The sequence below is a fragment of the Rhinolophus ferrumequinum genome, chromosome 10, assembly GCF_004115265.2.
Source record: "Rhinolophus ferrumequinum isolate MPI-CBG mRhiFer1 chromosome 10, mRhiFer1_v1.p, whole genome shotgun sequence".
Taxonomy (NCBI): Eukaryota; Metazoa; Chordata; class Mammalia; order Chiroptera; family Rhinolophidae; genus Rhinolophus; species Rhinolophus ferrumequinum.
The window spans coordinates 28406747-28424662 of record NC_046293.1 but is presented as its reverse complement, the minus strand read 5'-3'; the positions used below and the strand labels follow the sequence as shown (position 1 = coordinate 28424662).

General features: G+C 38.4%; 1 protein-coding gene across 1 annotated transcript in view; it reads left to right on the top strand.

The window, feature by feature from the left end:
- Positions 1 to 17916, top strand: part of GRIN2B (glutamate ionotropic receptor NMDA type subunit 2B) — a 398438-nt gene that overhangs the window by 104894 nt on the left and 275628 nt on the right. Inside the window, exon 4 of the mRNA XM_033118774.1 lies at positions 10905 to 11333. Coding sequence (XP_032974665.1) covers positions 10923 to 11333 — 411 coding nt within the window. The 5' untranslated portion in view covers positions 10905 to 10922. The remainder of the gene's footprint in view (positions 1 to 10904; positions 11334 to 17916) is intronic.

Genomic DNA, 17916 nt, shown 5'->3' with positions numbered 1-17916 from the left:
TGGAAGAGACTTTGAGAACAACCAGAGTCCATATCTTTTATTTCAAAGATAAAGAAATTGAGCCACAGAGAAGTTGAGTAGTTCTAAATCCCATGGCTTGTCAGTGGCAGGATTGTAACAGGGCCTGAGGTTTCCTGGTCCTGAGTTCGGTGTCCTTTCTACTACAGCATTCTTTTCATATAGTAATTTGAGAGGCAGGGGAGAGAGGAGGAACGGCAAGTGAAATTAGAGAGGTATGTTTCAACTTATGATTAATTCTCTGAGTAGGTGCTCAATTCCACATGTGATATTAGAAGGATTTAAGCGAGTTCAGAGTTCAGGTATGATTGGTTGTGTGGTTAACACATATGTATATTGATGGCAACAGTAAAGATGGCATTTTATGTTAGGGAATGCATGACTGCATCTGGAGTTGGTCTGATAACCAGCCAGCTCAAATGGTATGGCTTTTGTTCCTTATTGATTCTGGTCTTGCTACCATGCTCTCTTTGAGGTCCTTTATGGCTTCAGAGTCTTATTTTGGACCTAGGCTCTGAGTGAAGGCTGATTCTTTTGGGTGCCGTGCTTCATGAACAGAACCATCTTAGAACTCAAAGACCAGGAAAAAGAGGGCTAATTTGTACACTGAAACATATACCACTTGTATAGACAATGATTTACACACATATGTACATGTGCAAATAAACACTGAGATACATAGGCAATTATCAGCGAACAACATTGACCTAGGAATGATCCCTACATAATATCAAAAAATTGGAAATGGTATTGGTGTTTATGGTATTTCCCTTCATGTTATAAGCCTTGGGAGTAAAGGGCCTAGAACAGTGTCTCCGTGTATGTGTCAACAGAAATGGAGAGAGGCAACTTATTATTGGTGTTCCTAGGTACTTATTCATCGGTTCAACTCATTCATGTCACCAACAAATGTTATTGAGCGCCCACCATATGCCAGACACTCTGCTAAATACTGAAGATACATAAAACAGATGTAATCATTGCCCTCACTTCATCAGAGTTTGCAAGAAAAGGTGTCTGACTAACCAAAGTAGTGAGGCTGGGTTCTCCTTTCCTATATTCCATGCCGGGAGAATCACTCTTAGTGAGTGAAGATATGGATTTCAAAGATAAAGAATGACTGTTGTCACGTAGATGAAGTTGTATTACTTTGCACAAAATTTGGCGGCTGTTTGGTGGCTTGTGGGGAGAGGATGGGGAATAGGTGCTGGCTGGCTCTAGGATTTAAAATCTATTTGAATAATTGTTTATATTGGATATCAGGTTATTACATGTAGACTAACTTTTTACACCAACCTATTTCTAAGGTCAGTAGAAATTGTACTAAAGCTGGAGAGAGAGGTGAGAGGGAAGGAGTCTGGCTCTTTAAGTAATTCAAGGCAAGAGAAGCTCCTTATCTGTCTCTGAACAGAGTATATTCATATTCAGTGAATAAATATCAGGTATCTGCTGTTTGCTAGGTGCTTTCAAGTAAATTGTTCAGTATCCACAACAACTCTGTGAGGTGAGGATAATCCCCGTTTTATAACGAAGAAAATGAGTTTCCAGATGATCGAAGTCACTGCCTGCCCTCCGTTCAAGGGAAGTAAGTGATAAAGCCAAGTTAAATTCTACATCCTTTGACTTCTAGTTCTTGGCCTTCGTCACCGAATCATACTAGCCTTCTAACTAATATTTTAGTTTTGCAGTTTCAATCTATGGTTTTCATTGCTATTTCCTGCTCATCTGTTAGCACTTCGCTTGCTACTCTCCCGATCTCTGAGGCAGGATTAGGTGGCTTCCTGTGGTGACTGGGCATGCGCTATAACTCATCACGTAGCACGACATCCCTTGTTAGTCTGTGTTGTCTGCTACGCTAACGGCTCCTTGTACATTGGATCCCATTCAGTGTCGGATTTCATCTCCTAGCACATTCCCTGGCACATGGAAAACATTCAATAAACATTTATCACATGAGTCCATCTTCACGTTAATCCTGTGAAAGCAGTTATTATCTCACGTTTGACAGATGAGAGGAGGGCTGAGGGTCAGAGAGGCAAAGAAACTGATTTAAGATCACGCAAATTAAGAGTAAATGTAAAGCCTGTGTTCGCACCTCCAAAGCTTTGCTCTCTCTACCAAACGCAACGCAATTATTATTGTTGGATTTGCAGAAGAGGTTTTGTTGAGGGTTGCAGTGGCTTGGAATATACTTAGGCAGTCGAGTAGATCATCTCGGGAGGGGGACTGGGAAATGGCCCTTTTCAGCACCCCAATTTTAAATCTGTTTTAGCACAGGCTGTTTTCCTCTAGATCAGAACACCAGGGTTTTCTGGGTACATGCCTAAAGGTGTGGTGGTCCCTGCCCCATCCCTGGCTCACCGTTGCCCTCCCAATGTCTCCCTGACCTTCCCAGTTGAGCTTTTCCTGCTGCCCGGTTCCTGTGCTTCTCTTTATGTCATCCACCACCCATTTTCCTTTCCATCCCCCCCCCTTAATAGTCAGTGACAAGCCAATAATTTTTATTAACACTTGAAAATGCTATTTTGCTGTTAAACCAATACATGCAATTGCCCTAATCTGCTGCCAAATGGTAATAATCAGAATCTGGTTTCAAAAGGTTTGCATTTCAGCAGGGCTGCCCACACTGTCCTTTGAGGCATATAAATTAAGTATAATTAAGAACTGTGTGCAGATAGATGTTAGAATAGAAACTTTGAACAATTTTGGTGTCTGCTCTTACAGAATATTTAACAAAGCATGAGTGGCTATTGCAGGTGAGAGTACAGATAATCATCTATGTTTGTATTACAGATTTCTACTAAAATGTACACATATGAAGTGATTTATAGTCCTTTATGAGTTATCTGTACAACCCTGTGTCAAGAACTTGGGTGCCTGTAGAAGTGATAACTTCTGTTTTGTGCGTGCATAGAGCAGGAAAGAACAGCTCCGATAGAAAAGCCTGGCTTTGGCCACTTGGAAGTGTTGTAGAACAAGGAAGGTGCTCAGGTGGTACGTCTCCTTGGACTGAGTAAGAACAACAAGGCTTTTATTCAGCAGCAGAATTTCTGTGCCAAGGAATTCAGTGCCCCATTAGCCTTTGCAGTGCTAAAGCGATCTTCTCAGCGGGGTCTAAGGAACTGCTGGTCTTTGGGAGGGCATCCCTGCCTGCAATGTGTAGGACTTGTTGGTTCATCTGCTGGGTCAAGGCTTTGGATAATTTTTACCTGTATCCTTTGCCTCTCTGCCATCTACCCTGCTCTTCTCTGATCAAACATTTTCCCATCAGTGACTTATCCAAGGCTGTTTTCTTTGATTTTCTCTTCACATTATTCATTGTGGCTCTGATATGTTGAAATGAACGTGGGGTTGCTTCCACACAGGAGTGCATTCTGTGTGTAAGTAAGTAAATGCCCCCCAAGGACCAAGAAGCAGTGTTGACTGCCATGTCGGTCACTCCATTAAAAAGGAATTTGGCGTGTTTGTAGGATGTCCAGGTAGACTTTTCTTTTTTCACTGGTTTCATAGGCACACAGTCTCAGCATCTGCCTCCATTCCCCAGACTACCAGAATTTCTTACTTTGTTCTTGTCTGAAGAAAGAGTGGGGACAAAGGAGCTCAGAGCTCTAATACAGTAATGGTAACATTATGAGAAGGAATATAGCAATGGAGAGAGAAGTTTCCCTAAGTCAACTGAAATCAACAGTTGGTGCCTTTTGTATGTTATTTTTATAGATTTAGATGATGTATAGCAGACTCTCAGTGCATTTGGAGGATTAAAATTGGGTTTCCAAAGAACCTGCATATATAGATGGTGTTGTATTTCATTTGCTAGAAATAGATATTGGTCTCGTACATCACAATGGCATTAGATGGTAGATGTTTGACATCTGTAATTCTCGCTCTCCTGCTTTAGATTGTTGGCAAACACATTTATTGCCTAATCTAAGTATTCTGATCCAAAAGCAACTCTTTGGATCAGCACTTGCTCTGCTCCTACAAATTCTAATTTAGAAAGTATAACTTAAAACCAAAGATTGGAACTTAACATTAAAAAAATACGTTAATTAAAAAATGTATTTTGGATCTATTTTGCGGAGTTGAGTTCATCATACTTCTTAATTCATGGCGTACTTTCATTATTGGTTCATATAAGGACATCTTGTTTATTTAGTTAGTTCTTTGTGTACCTTTAGTCTTCTATATGCATTTTAGAATAAGTTAATCAAGTTCCTTTAAAAATCCCACTGTTATTTTGATAGCAATTGCCTTGAAGTTAAAGGTGAATGTGGGAGAAAATAGAACCCTAAAATAATATGTTATCATATTTGTGAATGTGGTGTATATTACATTGTCCAGCTCTTCTTCCATATCCTTTAATAGAGTTTCAGTTTTTCTGTTAGAGTTCTTGTTCATTCTTTAAGTTAATTATTAAATAACTTATAGTTGCTTTTGCTATTATGACTATTATACTTTTAATTGGTTAAAAGAGAGCTATTGCTATTTTTCTAAGAGTATCATTTATCTAGCAACACCCCTCCACTCAAATTAATACTAATAGTTTTTAAAATTCTGTTGGATTTTCAATGTAGATAACCATATTATGTTTATCTAATGATAGTTTTCTCTTTCCTTCCCATTCTTAAAACTTTTGGGTTTTTTTTATTTATTTTACTTACCAGAATCATCAGTAGCAGTGACAGCACTAACCTTGCCTTTTTCTCAATGTCAAAAAGAAGGTGATCAAGAGTTTTTGGTATATACTCTTAACCAGGTAAAGTTTAATGAGCTCCTTCATTTCCTATTATCGAGTTTCTAAAAAATCATATTTTAACATTTATATCATAAATAGGTTTCCCTTAATCAAATGTGTTTCTTTCATTGTTTTGAGCTATTTGTGTAACTGTCTCCTTTAGTCCACTTAATGTGGTGAATTATTTTAGTGTATAGTCTGAAGTTAAACCACTCTCGCATTCCTAGTATAAACCACGCAATTTCATGTTATTTTTTCAAAGATACTGTTTGTTTTGGTTAGCTAATATCTTGTTTAGGGTTTTTTCCCCCTTTATATTCATAAGTGAAAGGGATCTTTGATAATCTTTTTTTGCATTACAATTATCTTGATTTAGAATTAAACTCTCTTTTTCTATTTTCTTCAACTCATTTCATTCTTAAAAGTTTGGTAGACTTCATCTATGAAACCATGTGTACCTGTTTTACTTCCTTTTATTTTGAAACAAGTGGGGTGGTTGGGTGAGAAGTGGGTATGAAGTTTGGTTTTTAGTGCGTTAGGATTGGGGGCCTTTGATAACCATTTTATTTTCTTTAGTGGTTATTATATTCAAATTATCTTTTGAACCCCTTTTTGCCACTATTGTTATATATTTATACATTAAATTTAAAAGTAACCATTTTTCATAATATTGTTTTATTATTTTATTGTATATGTTGCTATTTGTGTATTTTCATTATGAATTTCATTTGCATTTTCTGTTTTTTCCTTAATTGATGTTCTCAGAACTTTGTCTATTGTAGTCTTTGAAAAGATCAGCTTGCTTCTTTTTTTTTGCCTTCTGTTTCATTAATTTCTGCCCTTTATTATTTAATTCTTTCTTAGCATTGACTCTGTTAATTGTTCAATAAGTGAAAATTTAGTTACAATTAATTGTTTTTCGTTTTAAAATTTTCTTATAAGTGAATTTACAGGCATACATTTCTCTTTAAAATGTTTTATTTGTGCTCTAGAAATTTTGATATTTTTATTGTCATTTTGTTCAAAGGATTTTTTAGTTTTTCTTATGATTTCCTCCTTAACCTTTTTGTTATTTAATAGTATTTTTTTAAGTTTTTGATGTGTGATATTTTAAGCTATCTTTAAAAATGTTATTTGTAATTTAATCACATAGAAAAATGGCAATTGTTTTACATTGATTCTTTGGAATTTATTGAGTCATTTTTGTAGATTTAATATTTTTTACATACTTAAAACAATATGGGGTCTCTGCTGTATATGTATTTCTAGATATCTGAATTAGTTCAAGCTTATTACTCATGCTTTGCTTTTTTAATGTTTATGTCTTTGTTTATATTTTGTCTGTTGGATTATTTGTTACTCCCCAGGGTAATTTTAATTATTGCTTTACACGTTAAGCCTATATTTTTAGGTTCCTATGTGTTCAAGATTTTTGTATCTTCTTGGTACTAGGATGTGACATTTCTCATTGTCACTTTCGAGGTTTTCACCTTTGAATTTTATTTTGTTTTAATATTAAAAATTTGATAGATTTTCCCACATTGCCCCCTCCAAAAAATGATACTTATACTTCACTTGACTTATACTGGAGTCTAATAGACTCCTTTTTCCCCAACATTCTCTAAAGTGACAAATTTTAAGGTCTATGTACCCTAGCTTTCTGTCTTTATTGGTAGCTTGGGAAACTGGACCCGATGCATAGTTCTAGCATGTTTCATCTTCATTTTACTCACTGTCTGTCATATTCTCACCACAGTCTCCTTAATTGGGTTATTCTAAATAGTGTCTTGATTGCATTAAAGGATGGTACTTGGAAAATTTGACTTAACCATCTATTAAATCACATTTTATCCTTCCTGTTGCGTTTGCCCCAGGACTCAGTTTTTTTCTGAGGACAGACTGGCCCAGCTTCTCACTCAGAGGTGTCTTTCCTTATAGTCTACTGTGGCAGCCAAGTGGAGACTGGTTCCTGCTGTTACCATGCACCAATTGTTGGCATGGACATAGGCTACTGTGGTCTTCTGCTGCCTCTAGATCTGGGGATTTGGTTTTGATGTAGATCTAGGGACCACTCAGCTCAGGCTTCAAGGAGGCACAGAGCCAGGTGGTGAACAGTTGCTCTAATCCCGCTGCTTTTTTGTTGGTTCTGCTTGTACATACTAGTGCCTGAATTTACAGCATAATTTGGAGGTCCTGAGCTCCACTGATTCCCATTACTGACCCTGGCCTGAATGACTCTTGAATTCTTCTACTCAACTGGTTAGCTGTCAGTGGAATTTGCTGCTACTCTGAGGCCATTATATGACGTCTTCTCCATGGAGTTATAACCGTCAGGGAACTAATATTACTTGCTTCCTGTGAGGTTCCTCTTAACATTCCTCTCAGCCTCTGTCTGCCTTTCTGTCACCCCCACCACCCACATGCTGACTTTGTGCTTTCATAAATAGCTAGGATCCTTGAACAACTTCTATAGAAGCTTAAAGTAACATCCTTTGCATTATAGAGTATTTTATATTCCTCAAAGCACTTCCATATTATTATTTGATCCTCACACAAAGTCTTTCAGGTATGTAGGTTAGGTACATTATCCTGATTTCACCGATGAGGATCTAGAGACGGTGATTAGCTGACTTGCCCATTCTCAGTCACTTAGTTAATGTGGAACTGGTATTAGAATACAGTTTTGTTTGTGGTTGGCAATGTCATTCATTCATTTGTTCATTTTTACGTTCATTTTTTCATGTGCCCATATTATACTGAGCGGCAACAGAATGGAAAAAGCAAGGGTTTTGGGGACAACTTTGGTTTGAAACTTGATGACATCCCTTATTAGTTGTGTGACCTTGGTCTTGGACTTAACCTCTCAGAAAATCAGTTTCCTTACTTGTAATATAAGAAAAGATTATAACTTAAAAATGTTTATATGTGATTTAACACTACATGAAAATTACCCGGCAATAATAATCATGTCTGGCAACAGCAAGACCCCTTCTTGGAGAGTCCTGCAAAGTTAAAGGTGATATGTTACCGTATAAATACATAATATATAAAACAGAGTACTATTAGAGATAAAAATGGTCAAATATTGACAATTTTATAGTGGGAGAAACTCAGTGGCTACCATTTATGGAGTCATTCCCTATTGTATATGAGGCCCTGCTGGACCCCCCCAAATTTAAACAGAAATGAGCAAGGTCTTCTTTGTGTATCTGTATCTTCTACTACACTGTGGTTGGGAGGGTAGAGCCTGCGTCTGTTGCATTCCCCAACACCGGGAACAGTGTCGGTCTGCTAGGTAGTAGGTACTCAAGAAATGCTTACTGAACTGAAAAGGTCCCTGCCCACCAGGAGATTACCAACGAGTTAAGATAGGCAGACACGTAATCATATAGTATACTGTTAGAGGTATTTAGATAGACACATACAGCCTGTGATGACAGCCAAAAGGAAACAGTGCTCAGTTCTACCATGGGAAGGTAAAGAGCCTTGGAGAGGAGGGGGCAAAGCTTTATGGATCAGGTGCGTTAAGACTAAGCACATCTTGACTGTGGAAGGGCGCAAAACCAATTTGCATATCTTGGACTACATCCTTTCTCTCAACTAACCCCCTTTCAATGTGTGAAATTGAGTTTGTATTCAAAGCGGCTTCTTTGTTTGTCTCACACTCTGTTACTGGTATCTCCCATAATGTATTGCTCTGTAAAGTGCTTTGCTCTATCCTGAGTATAAAAGAAATGCTCAGGAAAACCAGATTCTATTCTTTGAGCGTCGCAACTAGCCATTGCATAACAAAGTGTAGTATATTGTGTGAGAAGAAATAGAGGAACACAAGAGACATTTTAAAGCGAGCAAATAAAACATCAAAGTGGAATAGTGTAGGGTGCATTAAAGTTAATAAACTGTCATGGCAGAGTGGAACCACTTTTCAATGTGAAGGAATCTGATTTAGTGACTTGTAACTGTGGGATGAGAATCCCATTGGAATGAAGTTAGCCGCTAGTTTTGCCAAATTCTAAATCTTTTGGTTCTCCTTGACAACCAGTCCTTGAAATTGAACAGAGTATTATTATTATTATTATTACTACTACTATTATTATTATTTTGCTAACAGCTCTCTGAGTTGCTAAACTCATCTGTCTACCTCTGAATATTTAGTGCTGTTCAACTCTATGTACTACTGCTATGCTTTAAGCTCTAGAAGGAGGAACTCAGGCCCTGGCTAACCCCCAAGACTGGGTACAGTTCAGCACCGTGGGCTTCCAGGACTCATGTAGTCATTCTCTGTTTTCACAGAGACCAGAAAAGTGTCAGGAGTAAATGTTGCTTAGGGGTGAACCACTGAGGTACTAGTCTTAGTCTCAGGAGCTAGAAAAGGCAATCGATACAGGTCTCCTTCTTGGCAATGTGGAAGGATGACTACAACAGCAAGAGTTCCAAAATGTTTTCTGCCAAGAACTGGATTGGATTTTGTGCTTCTTCAGCCACAAAATGTCCCCAGCATTTTACTCCCAAATCATTAATGCCCTTTGCAGTTAGTCTGTTCAGCCTGAAAACTTCCCTGGATTTATTTATTCAACACCATCATTATTGTTTTGTTAGCTAAAAACTCACAAAGCTTTTGGATATGTTAATTAAAAAAAAATTTTTTTTTTTTCCAAACAAGCAGGGGATATTAGGCAGCATTTTAATCCTTGATTACGCTCTCTCTTTGGAGAAGAATGAGATTTGCTGGCTCTGGTTTTGGGTGCAGTTTGTAGAATATTTCCTTGGAGTATAAAAATGCTATGTTTCTGAATTGGCATGCTGGTCTTTATTGACCTTGGGAACATTCTGTAACTATTTTGAGCTTCAGTTTCTCCATTTGAAAAATGGGAATAAAATGACTAATTTGTAGGGTTTCAATGAGATTGCATATGAGGAAATGCCTAACACGGTACACAGCACATAATACAGGTACAATAAATTATTATTTAAAACAAATCAAAACGACCTAAGCTGGACTAATTCTATTTAAATAAGAGAAACTCTTGGAGAATAGTGAGAAATGTAAAGAGAACTTACCCAGCTCTTACAGAGGTATGTCTTCGGTCTTGTGCATGTGTAAGACTTAGGGGCATATGTCAAAATAAAAAGGCAAGAGTTTGTTGTAGGTAAAAGGTGGACATTGTATGCAAACATGGAGTCACTCATTTCAGGGAAGTCACTACTAGGATACCATGGAAAATTTTCAAAACTGCCTCTAACATTACTGCAGATATCAACAGTATTTGTCCAAATCACCAGATTTTGATCTATAAACAAATCAGAATAAAACTATTCCTTGTAACAATGGATGACGTGAGAGGCAGTGTGGTGTAATTCAGTGGAACGCAAATTGGCCTAAAATTCAGAAGATCTAGATTCATTCATTTGTTTCACTTAATTGATTCATTGTTTTGGACTTCTTAGCTTCTTCCAGCCTTAGCTTCAACATCTATAAAATGGGGATAATAATATGTTTCTTATTTCGCCCCCCTCTGGGTTATTGTAAGGATCAATCGAGATGTTTTTAGAAGTACTGCCCACATATTGGTTGTTCTGTTTATTTAGTATTAAAAGCCAGATACTATAATAAAAGGGGTGCTGAAGAATGTTCAGGCTCTTGTGCTCTTTGAGGTGAACACGAAGTAAAGGCAGTACAAACGTGGGGCTCGTATGTGTAGCTCTCTATACCCAGCTTTTCCTGACCATGTTTTGTTGCTAGCCCCTGCTGAGCCCATTTTGCTGCTCACTTTGCCTGGCCTCTGAGCAGTTCAAGGATAAGAGTGCCAGGGATCACACAGCAACAGCAAGACACCCTCTTGGAGACTCCTGTGTGTGTGCACTTAGCATGACTGCTTGGACCACTTGCATTCCCTTTGCCTCATTCATCTCTGTTTGTTGCTGATGGCTATGGCAACAGCATCTTTCACTGTCTTGCTTAAGGATTTCTGATGCTTTTGAAAGTTGTTTTTTCTCTCATTCTCCTGAGCAAACACAAGAGACAAGAGACGAGCCTAGAAGATAGAAGCTGGGTTTGATGATCAGTAGAAGGAGATCAGCCCTTGACTTGCGGTACCCAGCCTCTTCAAAGACAGCTCGTAATCTAACCACTTTGCCTTTGTGTTTTCAGGGAGTCGACGAGTTGAAGATGAAGCCCAGAGCCGAGTGCTGTTCTCCCAAGTTCTGGTTGGTGTTGGCCGTCCTGGCCGTGTCAGGCAGCAGAGCTCGTTCTCAGAAGAGCCCGCCCAGCATTGGCATTGCTGTCATCCTCGTGGGCACTTCAGACGAGGTGGCCATCAAGGATGCCCACGAGAAAGATGATTTCCACCATCTCTCTGTGGTGCCCCGGGTGGAGCTGGTAGCCATGAACGAGACCGACCCAAAGAGCATCATCACCCGCATCTGTGATCTCATGTCTGACCGGAAGATCCAGGGGGTGGTGTTTGCTGATGACACAGACCAGGAAGCCATCGCCCAGATCCTTGACTTCATTTCGGCCCAGACTCTGACCCCCATCCTGGGCATCCACGGGGGATCCTCTATGATAATGGCAGATAAGGTAAAAGCAGGCTGCAATGAGAAGGGCCTGGGGTGGTTTGAATGGAGAAGTAAATGATGCGTTTTTTTAATGCAACACTTAATCATGATACATGAAAAGTAACCAGAATGCACCGAATGATTGGTAGACCAGGAATTAGTCTAATCACTTAGAGACAAAAGTGAGGAAAAGATGCTGGTATCCTGAACTCCTCTAATTTTGATTAGGTTTGTATGTTCATTTGTTTGCAAATGGATTCACTGAAATGACTAAGAGAAATTGAAGTTTATAGCTCCGAAGTACATTTTCTTCAAATATGCATATGAATAGCTCCTTCAAAACTTTAAAATAAGGTGTGCTCTCTTCTTCCTTGGTAATACATGTTCTCCACTGATACCAGCTTCAAGAATGTAAAAAGATAACTCCTTTGAGGCAGGTAATTTCTCTGTTTGAAGATACAGTGTCAGAGAAGTACCATATTTTGCAGTGTATAACGAGCACCCACATTTTTGGCTCAAACTTTCAGGGAAAAAAAATCTTTCGCTTTAATTTTTAAATTCAAGGTTTTATTTGTTTACATTTAGGTACTTGTTTTTGGTATTAAAAAGGAATTTTAGCATTTATTTTTTAACGATATGGTACAAGAAATTTTATGTAACAAATAATTATAAAACACAAGAACAGATTAAAAGTACAAGAAATTTTATGTATCGGTAACAAATTGATGATATTTACACATCATAGATGGCCAAGAACTCTTCATGGTTGCAAGTTTGTCATAAGTTCAACAAAACTGATGATCTTCTTCCAGGGTATTATTTTGCATACGGACATTGTTACTGATTTCTAGGGTTACACTTTTAACACATAAGCACGAACAAAAGAGTTAAAAACATTTATATAGATACGGAGTTAGTATTACATGTGTATATTGTGCATCCTTATTTTTCTGTCACAAATTTGGGCAAAGAAGTGCGCATTATACACTGCAAAATACGGTACTTCTTGTTCAGGTGTCCATGCTCATCCCACCTGGATCTGTGCATTTGAATAGTGTTTAATCCATACACCCAAGTGGCAGCTGCATTTTCCCCAAGCTTAGATTGAAAGGCAATGGTTTTGAATCTTGGTTGCATATCAGAGTCACCTGAAGAACCTTCAGCACTACCAGTGCCTGGATCCCACCACCAGAGATTCTAATTATTGGCCGGAGGTAGTTCCTGGGGTTCAGGATTTTGAAAAGCTCTCCAGATGGTTCTAGTGTGCAACTAAGGCTGAGAATCACTTTAAGGCTGTAAGGCCTCCAATAAATACCAGTCTCTCCTACATTATCCTACATTAATATTCAATTAATTGTCATATGCCAAACTATTATCTGACATTGATGCTTATTTTCTAACTGTAGCAAGTACTCTGTTGTGGTTATGTTTCGTTTTTACATTTTTTAAATTATTTTTCCTTGTTTTATTGCTTATTGCTTAGGTATAGCACTTCTCACTGTGCATTGTCCTTTACAGTTATTCCTATCTTAGGATGATTATTTTACCACAAGTGCAGTATTTATTGGTTTTCATCACTTTGGATTTTAAAAATGGCTTATACCTTTCCATTGTCATCTTACACTTCTTAACATCACTTTCAAAACCACCTTTAGTTTTGTACTTACAAGACATGCTGTAGGCTTAGCGATGGTTGCAGACACCTCAAAACCTAGCGTAGACACCGTGAGCGTGCTGCTTGGCCAATTGAAAACCACAACAGTGCAGGGCTTAACAGTAAAATCACCTTGTGTGATTACCGTTAGTGCCTGTTTTGGAACTTCCTTTATTCAATCCAGGAAAGGTCAAGTGGAAAGTACTGAGTGGAGGAACTTCAGTAACATATGAGGAAGATATTGAACGACAAAGATGTTAGAGTCAAATGTTGGCGCAAGGAGCCCATGCTAAGGGAAATGGCATAAACTTAAGCAGAATGGAAAATACAGACTAACTCTAGCAAAACCTATTGAGTTTTTGCATTAAGTAGACTTTCTGTTAACATCATTGTCCTTATGAATTATATTTTAGCAGTGGTATTTTGAGGGTACAATATGGCCCTGAAAAATGGCAAGATGGATGAGCCAAATTTTTGAATCAGAAATAAGTGCTTACTTATTTTGAGAGCAAGACAGGTGAAAATGATTTTTTTTCCTTTATATAGGCTATTTTGCAAGCTATTTAGGTCCATCTAAATAGGTCCACCATCACCCCGTCCCACCCCACCCCCAGCCCCAGTACAAATGGTTATTGTTTAAACTGGTTACTTGCTTCTCTGTTGTGTCTCTAACAAATGCAAAATATAATAATGTTAACTAAGATGAAGACCATGTGGAGGGACTCTTTTGTTCACTGATGTATTCTAGGTGCTTTAGAGTGTTTACCATATGCTGGGTACATACTGCTTTGCATGCATTATTTTACTTAATACTCTTAACAACCCAGTGAGTTAAGGGATATTAGTTATCTCCATTTGACAGATGAGGACACTGAGTCTCTGAGAGGTTAAATAACGTATCCAAAATGATGTAGCTAATAAGTGGCAGCCAGGACTTCAACACTGGTTGCTGGCTCCAAAGGCCACGTGCTCCATTGCCTATCAAGAAAATGGACAGGCAGATTAAGGTCTCACATACCTTTCTTTTCTTTTCTTTTCTTTTTTTTTTATTGAAGTGTATTGGGGTGACAATTATTAGTAAAGTTACATAGGTTTCAAGTGTACAATTCTGTAATACATCATCTATATATCTCATTGTATGTTTACCACCCAGAGTATAAGTGGCCAATAGATGTATGAAAAAATGCTCAACATACTTTTCTATTGTTGTCTTTTCCCTGTGTTATATAGCATCGCGATGGATGTTATCTGGATAAAAGTAATTCATCCCTTGATTCATAATGGCAATACTGGAAGCTGACTAAGGAGAGAATGAATGAGGATATGAAATGGTGTAGCGCTCAGGTGTAGCACAATTTGATAGAGGGTCCATTGGTTACTACTTCTAGGAGAAAAGGGAGGATTGAAGCCAGTGAGATGGATTCTTTCAGGTCACTGTAGTGAGATTCTCCCTAATGTCTTTACCCATTCCCCTCCCCCTATTACAACCACACCCAAATACCCCATCTTATCTTTTTTTTTTTCTCTCTCCATCTAAAAAGGGAGGTGAGCAATGATTTTTAGGCAGTTTCCTAAAATAACCTAAATAATATCTAACTGACTTTTGACCTGGACAGAAGAGTTTCTAAAAGGTAGGTAGAAAAACGAAAAAGAAGTAAAAAGGAGGTCCTGATACATGGAAGCCAGAAAATTGGAGGCTTAGTCATAAAGGTTAGATTCCCGACTGGGTAGCTGGTGACTGCAGAGGAGGGTGCAGCCGGAACCACCAAGACTGAGAGGGCAGCAGGGCCAAGATTCCAGGGAGCTGTGCCGAGAACATACATAGGCAAGGAGAAAGAGTCTCCCAGATCTCAGAGAAATAAGCTTTTGGGGCAAGTTCCAAAAATAAAACACCTCAAATTCGAAGATCAGTTTTTTTAAAAATAGAAGTTTATTTTTAAGTACCATGAGCACATTTTACAAACATAGAATGAGGACACAGGAGTTTGACAACTATGAATCAACTGTGGGGCAATAGGACAAAACATTTGAATGTGGAACTGATACAGAAAATCTAAGAAATACAGCTTCATTGCATTTGAGGCACAGCCTTTAAGACATAGTCACCCTCTGAAGGGGTGATAAATCAGCTTTCCATTTTGCTTCACCCTTCTAGGAGACAGGTAATTGCCACTCCATTTTAACTTGGTTTTTGTTTGTTTGTATCAAATAAAACCCACTTACTAAGTGTCCTTGAGGAAGATGTCATTACAGGGATAAAGTTCCCGATTCAAGGAGTTTGCGATGGATGAAAGACAGCATGATTATAAAGATTTTTGACAAAAGTAGTAGGACATAGGTTCAGCATTTGGTCAAATAGCATGTGCTCACTTTTTTGCATATGCTAATTCATCACTACAAACATTAATTAGTGCTCTGCTTTTCCAATGAGGAAACAAATCTTATACCATGGCCAAAGGAAGCGTGGAAGCCAGTAGAGTAGAGCTGTTCAAAGCTCAGAATTTGGAGTCAGAGTGGGTTTTAACCATCACTTCTGAGATGTGGAGATCAGGACTACTTACCAACTGTTTACTTTAAGCCTTGGTTTCCTGGCCTGTATAATGGGGATAATAATATACCCATCATAGGGTTGTTGAAGATTAAATGAGATAATATATAGCAATACAAACTTCACTAAGTGTCCTGCACAGCACTCAGTAGGCTAAGCTGAAGGTTGCATGGAACAGTTTGAAGATAGGGAAGTCTCATGATACAGGAAAATAATGAGAATCAAATAGCCTCACGGCCAATTACAGGGACACTTCTGAACTGGAGACCAATTACGTATCTCTTACAATGGCTGTGAAGGGTGGGTGGGAGCCCTGGTCTTGCTCCCGCAGGGCAGTGGAAGCTCATCGGTGATATAGCCACACCCTAGCCCAAAAGGGCATGTTCAGTTATAGAAGAGTTCTAACGAGGAAAGAAATGCTAGGTGCTTGTAATAAGACTGTTTAGAATAATAACAGAGACAGTTTAAAAATGTATGAGGTGATTTTTGGCAGTTCCCCACCTGAGCATAAGAAGTCTGTTTTATTTTGTCTTGTTATAATTGCTTGTATTCTTCCTGAGACCCTGGACTTAGGATGCAATCCAAACAATGAACTAAAGCTAGACGTGTTTCCATTTTTTTTTCCAGAAAGTTTCTCTGATGACTTGCTGAAATCTTTCGTGGCTTTTCAGATTTTAGCTCAGAGAGGTTAAGTAAATAATCCAGGATATCACAGCTTATGAGCAATGGGGCTGGGATTCAAATCCCCAAAATACCTGGGCTTTTTATTTATATGGTTCTGCCTCAAAAAGCACTGAACTAAGAATTATAAGTCCTGAATTATAGTCTCCATTCTCATGAGCTTTGGAAATCGGTCAAATAAATCACTTAAGCTACATGGTACTCAGTTTATAGTTTATAAGACTTAAATTTTGTTTTCTGCTCTACCCACTTTACATTTTCAAAGAAAATGAAATAAAATATGTGGAAAATTCTGGAAAAGTACTGTGCAATCAGTACAGTTAGGTGAAGGAAATTGCTATAATGTTAGATGAGGGAAATAAGGAATAGTGATAGGGAAAGACAGATTTATTGACAAGTGTTACTGGCATTGGGACCAATGAAAATGGCTTGGGCAGGAGGTAGGAAAGAAAACAGAAAGGCTGAGTTACAGTAGGCCAGGCAAGAGGACGCAAAATCCATTTTTTAATCCTGCGAGAATGGAAGAGAAAAGGGTATAGTGAGTAAAGGGTCGGGGTCTGGAAATAAATGGCTTGGTCAGAGTGAAGTATACTGGCTAAAAAAATGCATCATACTCCATATCTTGTTCCTCATTAAAGGACATGTGAAAATACTCTTACTCTGGAGTCCATTGCTATGATTCTTTCCTTCCTAACTTGCTTGGTTGAGACTTGATGCTTTGAATAGCATTCTCATTTTCTGGGCAGAGAGCCACATTTTGTAATCCAACGGGGGCCAGGAAGATGGCCCCTGCTCTTCTTTCTCTCTCTCTGCTACTACTCCCCTACCCCTCACCTCACACACGCCTAATGACAATGTGTTTGGAGAGAGCAGATGAGCCAGCAGTAGTGTGTGACACTGTAAGTACACTATTGCCTTCCAATTGCTCATGTGGGTTTCCATATGCAACACAATCTTGAAACCAAGATAGCTATGCTACTCACACATTACTCTGTGCTTCTTCCCGAATTTGGTGTCTTTTAGTTTCTTACCTTCCTTTTAGTTGTTTGTCAGATGGTATTCCTTGGGACAGAATACTTCAACAGCAAACTGTGGTGTTATAGCGTTTCTTGGATGAGAAGAGTTGAGATATAGAGGTGGGAAAGGCAAGGGCATAAGGCAGCTAATATAGTATGTTAAGTTTGTACCAGGCATGATTTTAATGACCATTTTAATTCTCATGCAGTTCTGTGAGGCAAGCAGTATGATTTTGTTGGTTGATGGGAGAGTTTCTGTACATTGGCCAAAGTCACATAGCTACTGTGTTTCCGTGAAAATAAGACCTAGCCGGACCATCAAAATTAATGTAAAACCCGGTATTATATTTATATTATATTATATTATATTATATTATATTATATTATATTATATTATATTATTATATAAGACCGGGTCTTATATTAATTTTTGCTCCAAAGATGCATTAGGGCTGATGGTCCAGCTAGGTCTTATTTTCAGGGAAATACGGTAGAGAAATAGTGGGACTATGATCTGAGTCCAAGTATGTTTGACTTTAAAACTTTTTAGGTTGACTTTAAAACTCCTTTGGTTGACTTTAAATCTCCCAGTCCACACACTGAGGAAGTCAGAAAAAAGCAAGGATAGAATTGCCTGCCTGGAGGTCAGTTACTCCTCCCCCATTTTACCTTCTTCCTTGAACTGTACTTTGGGGGCAGATGAGTA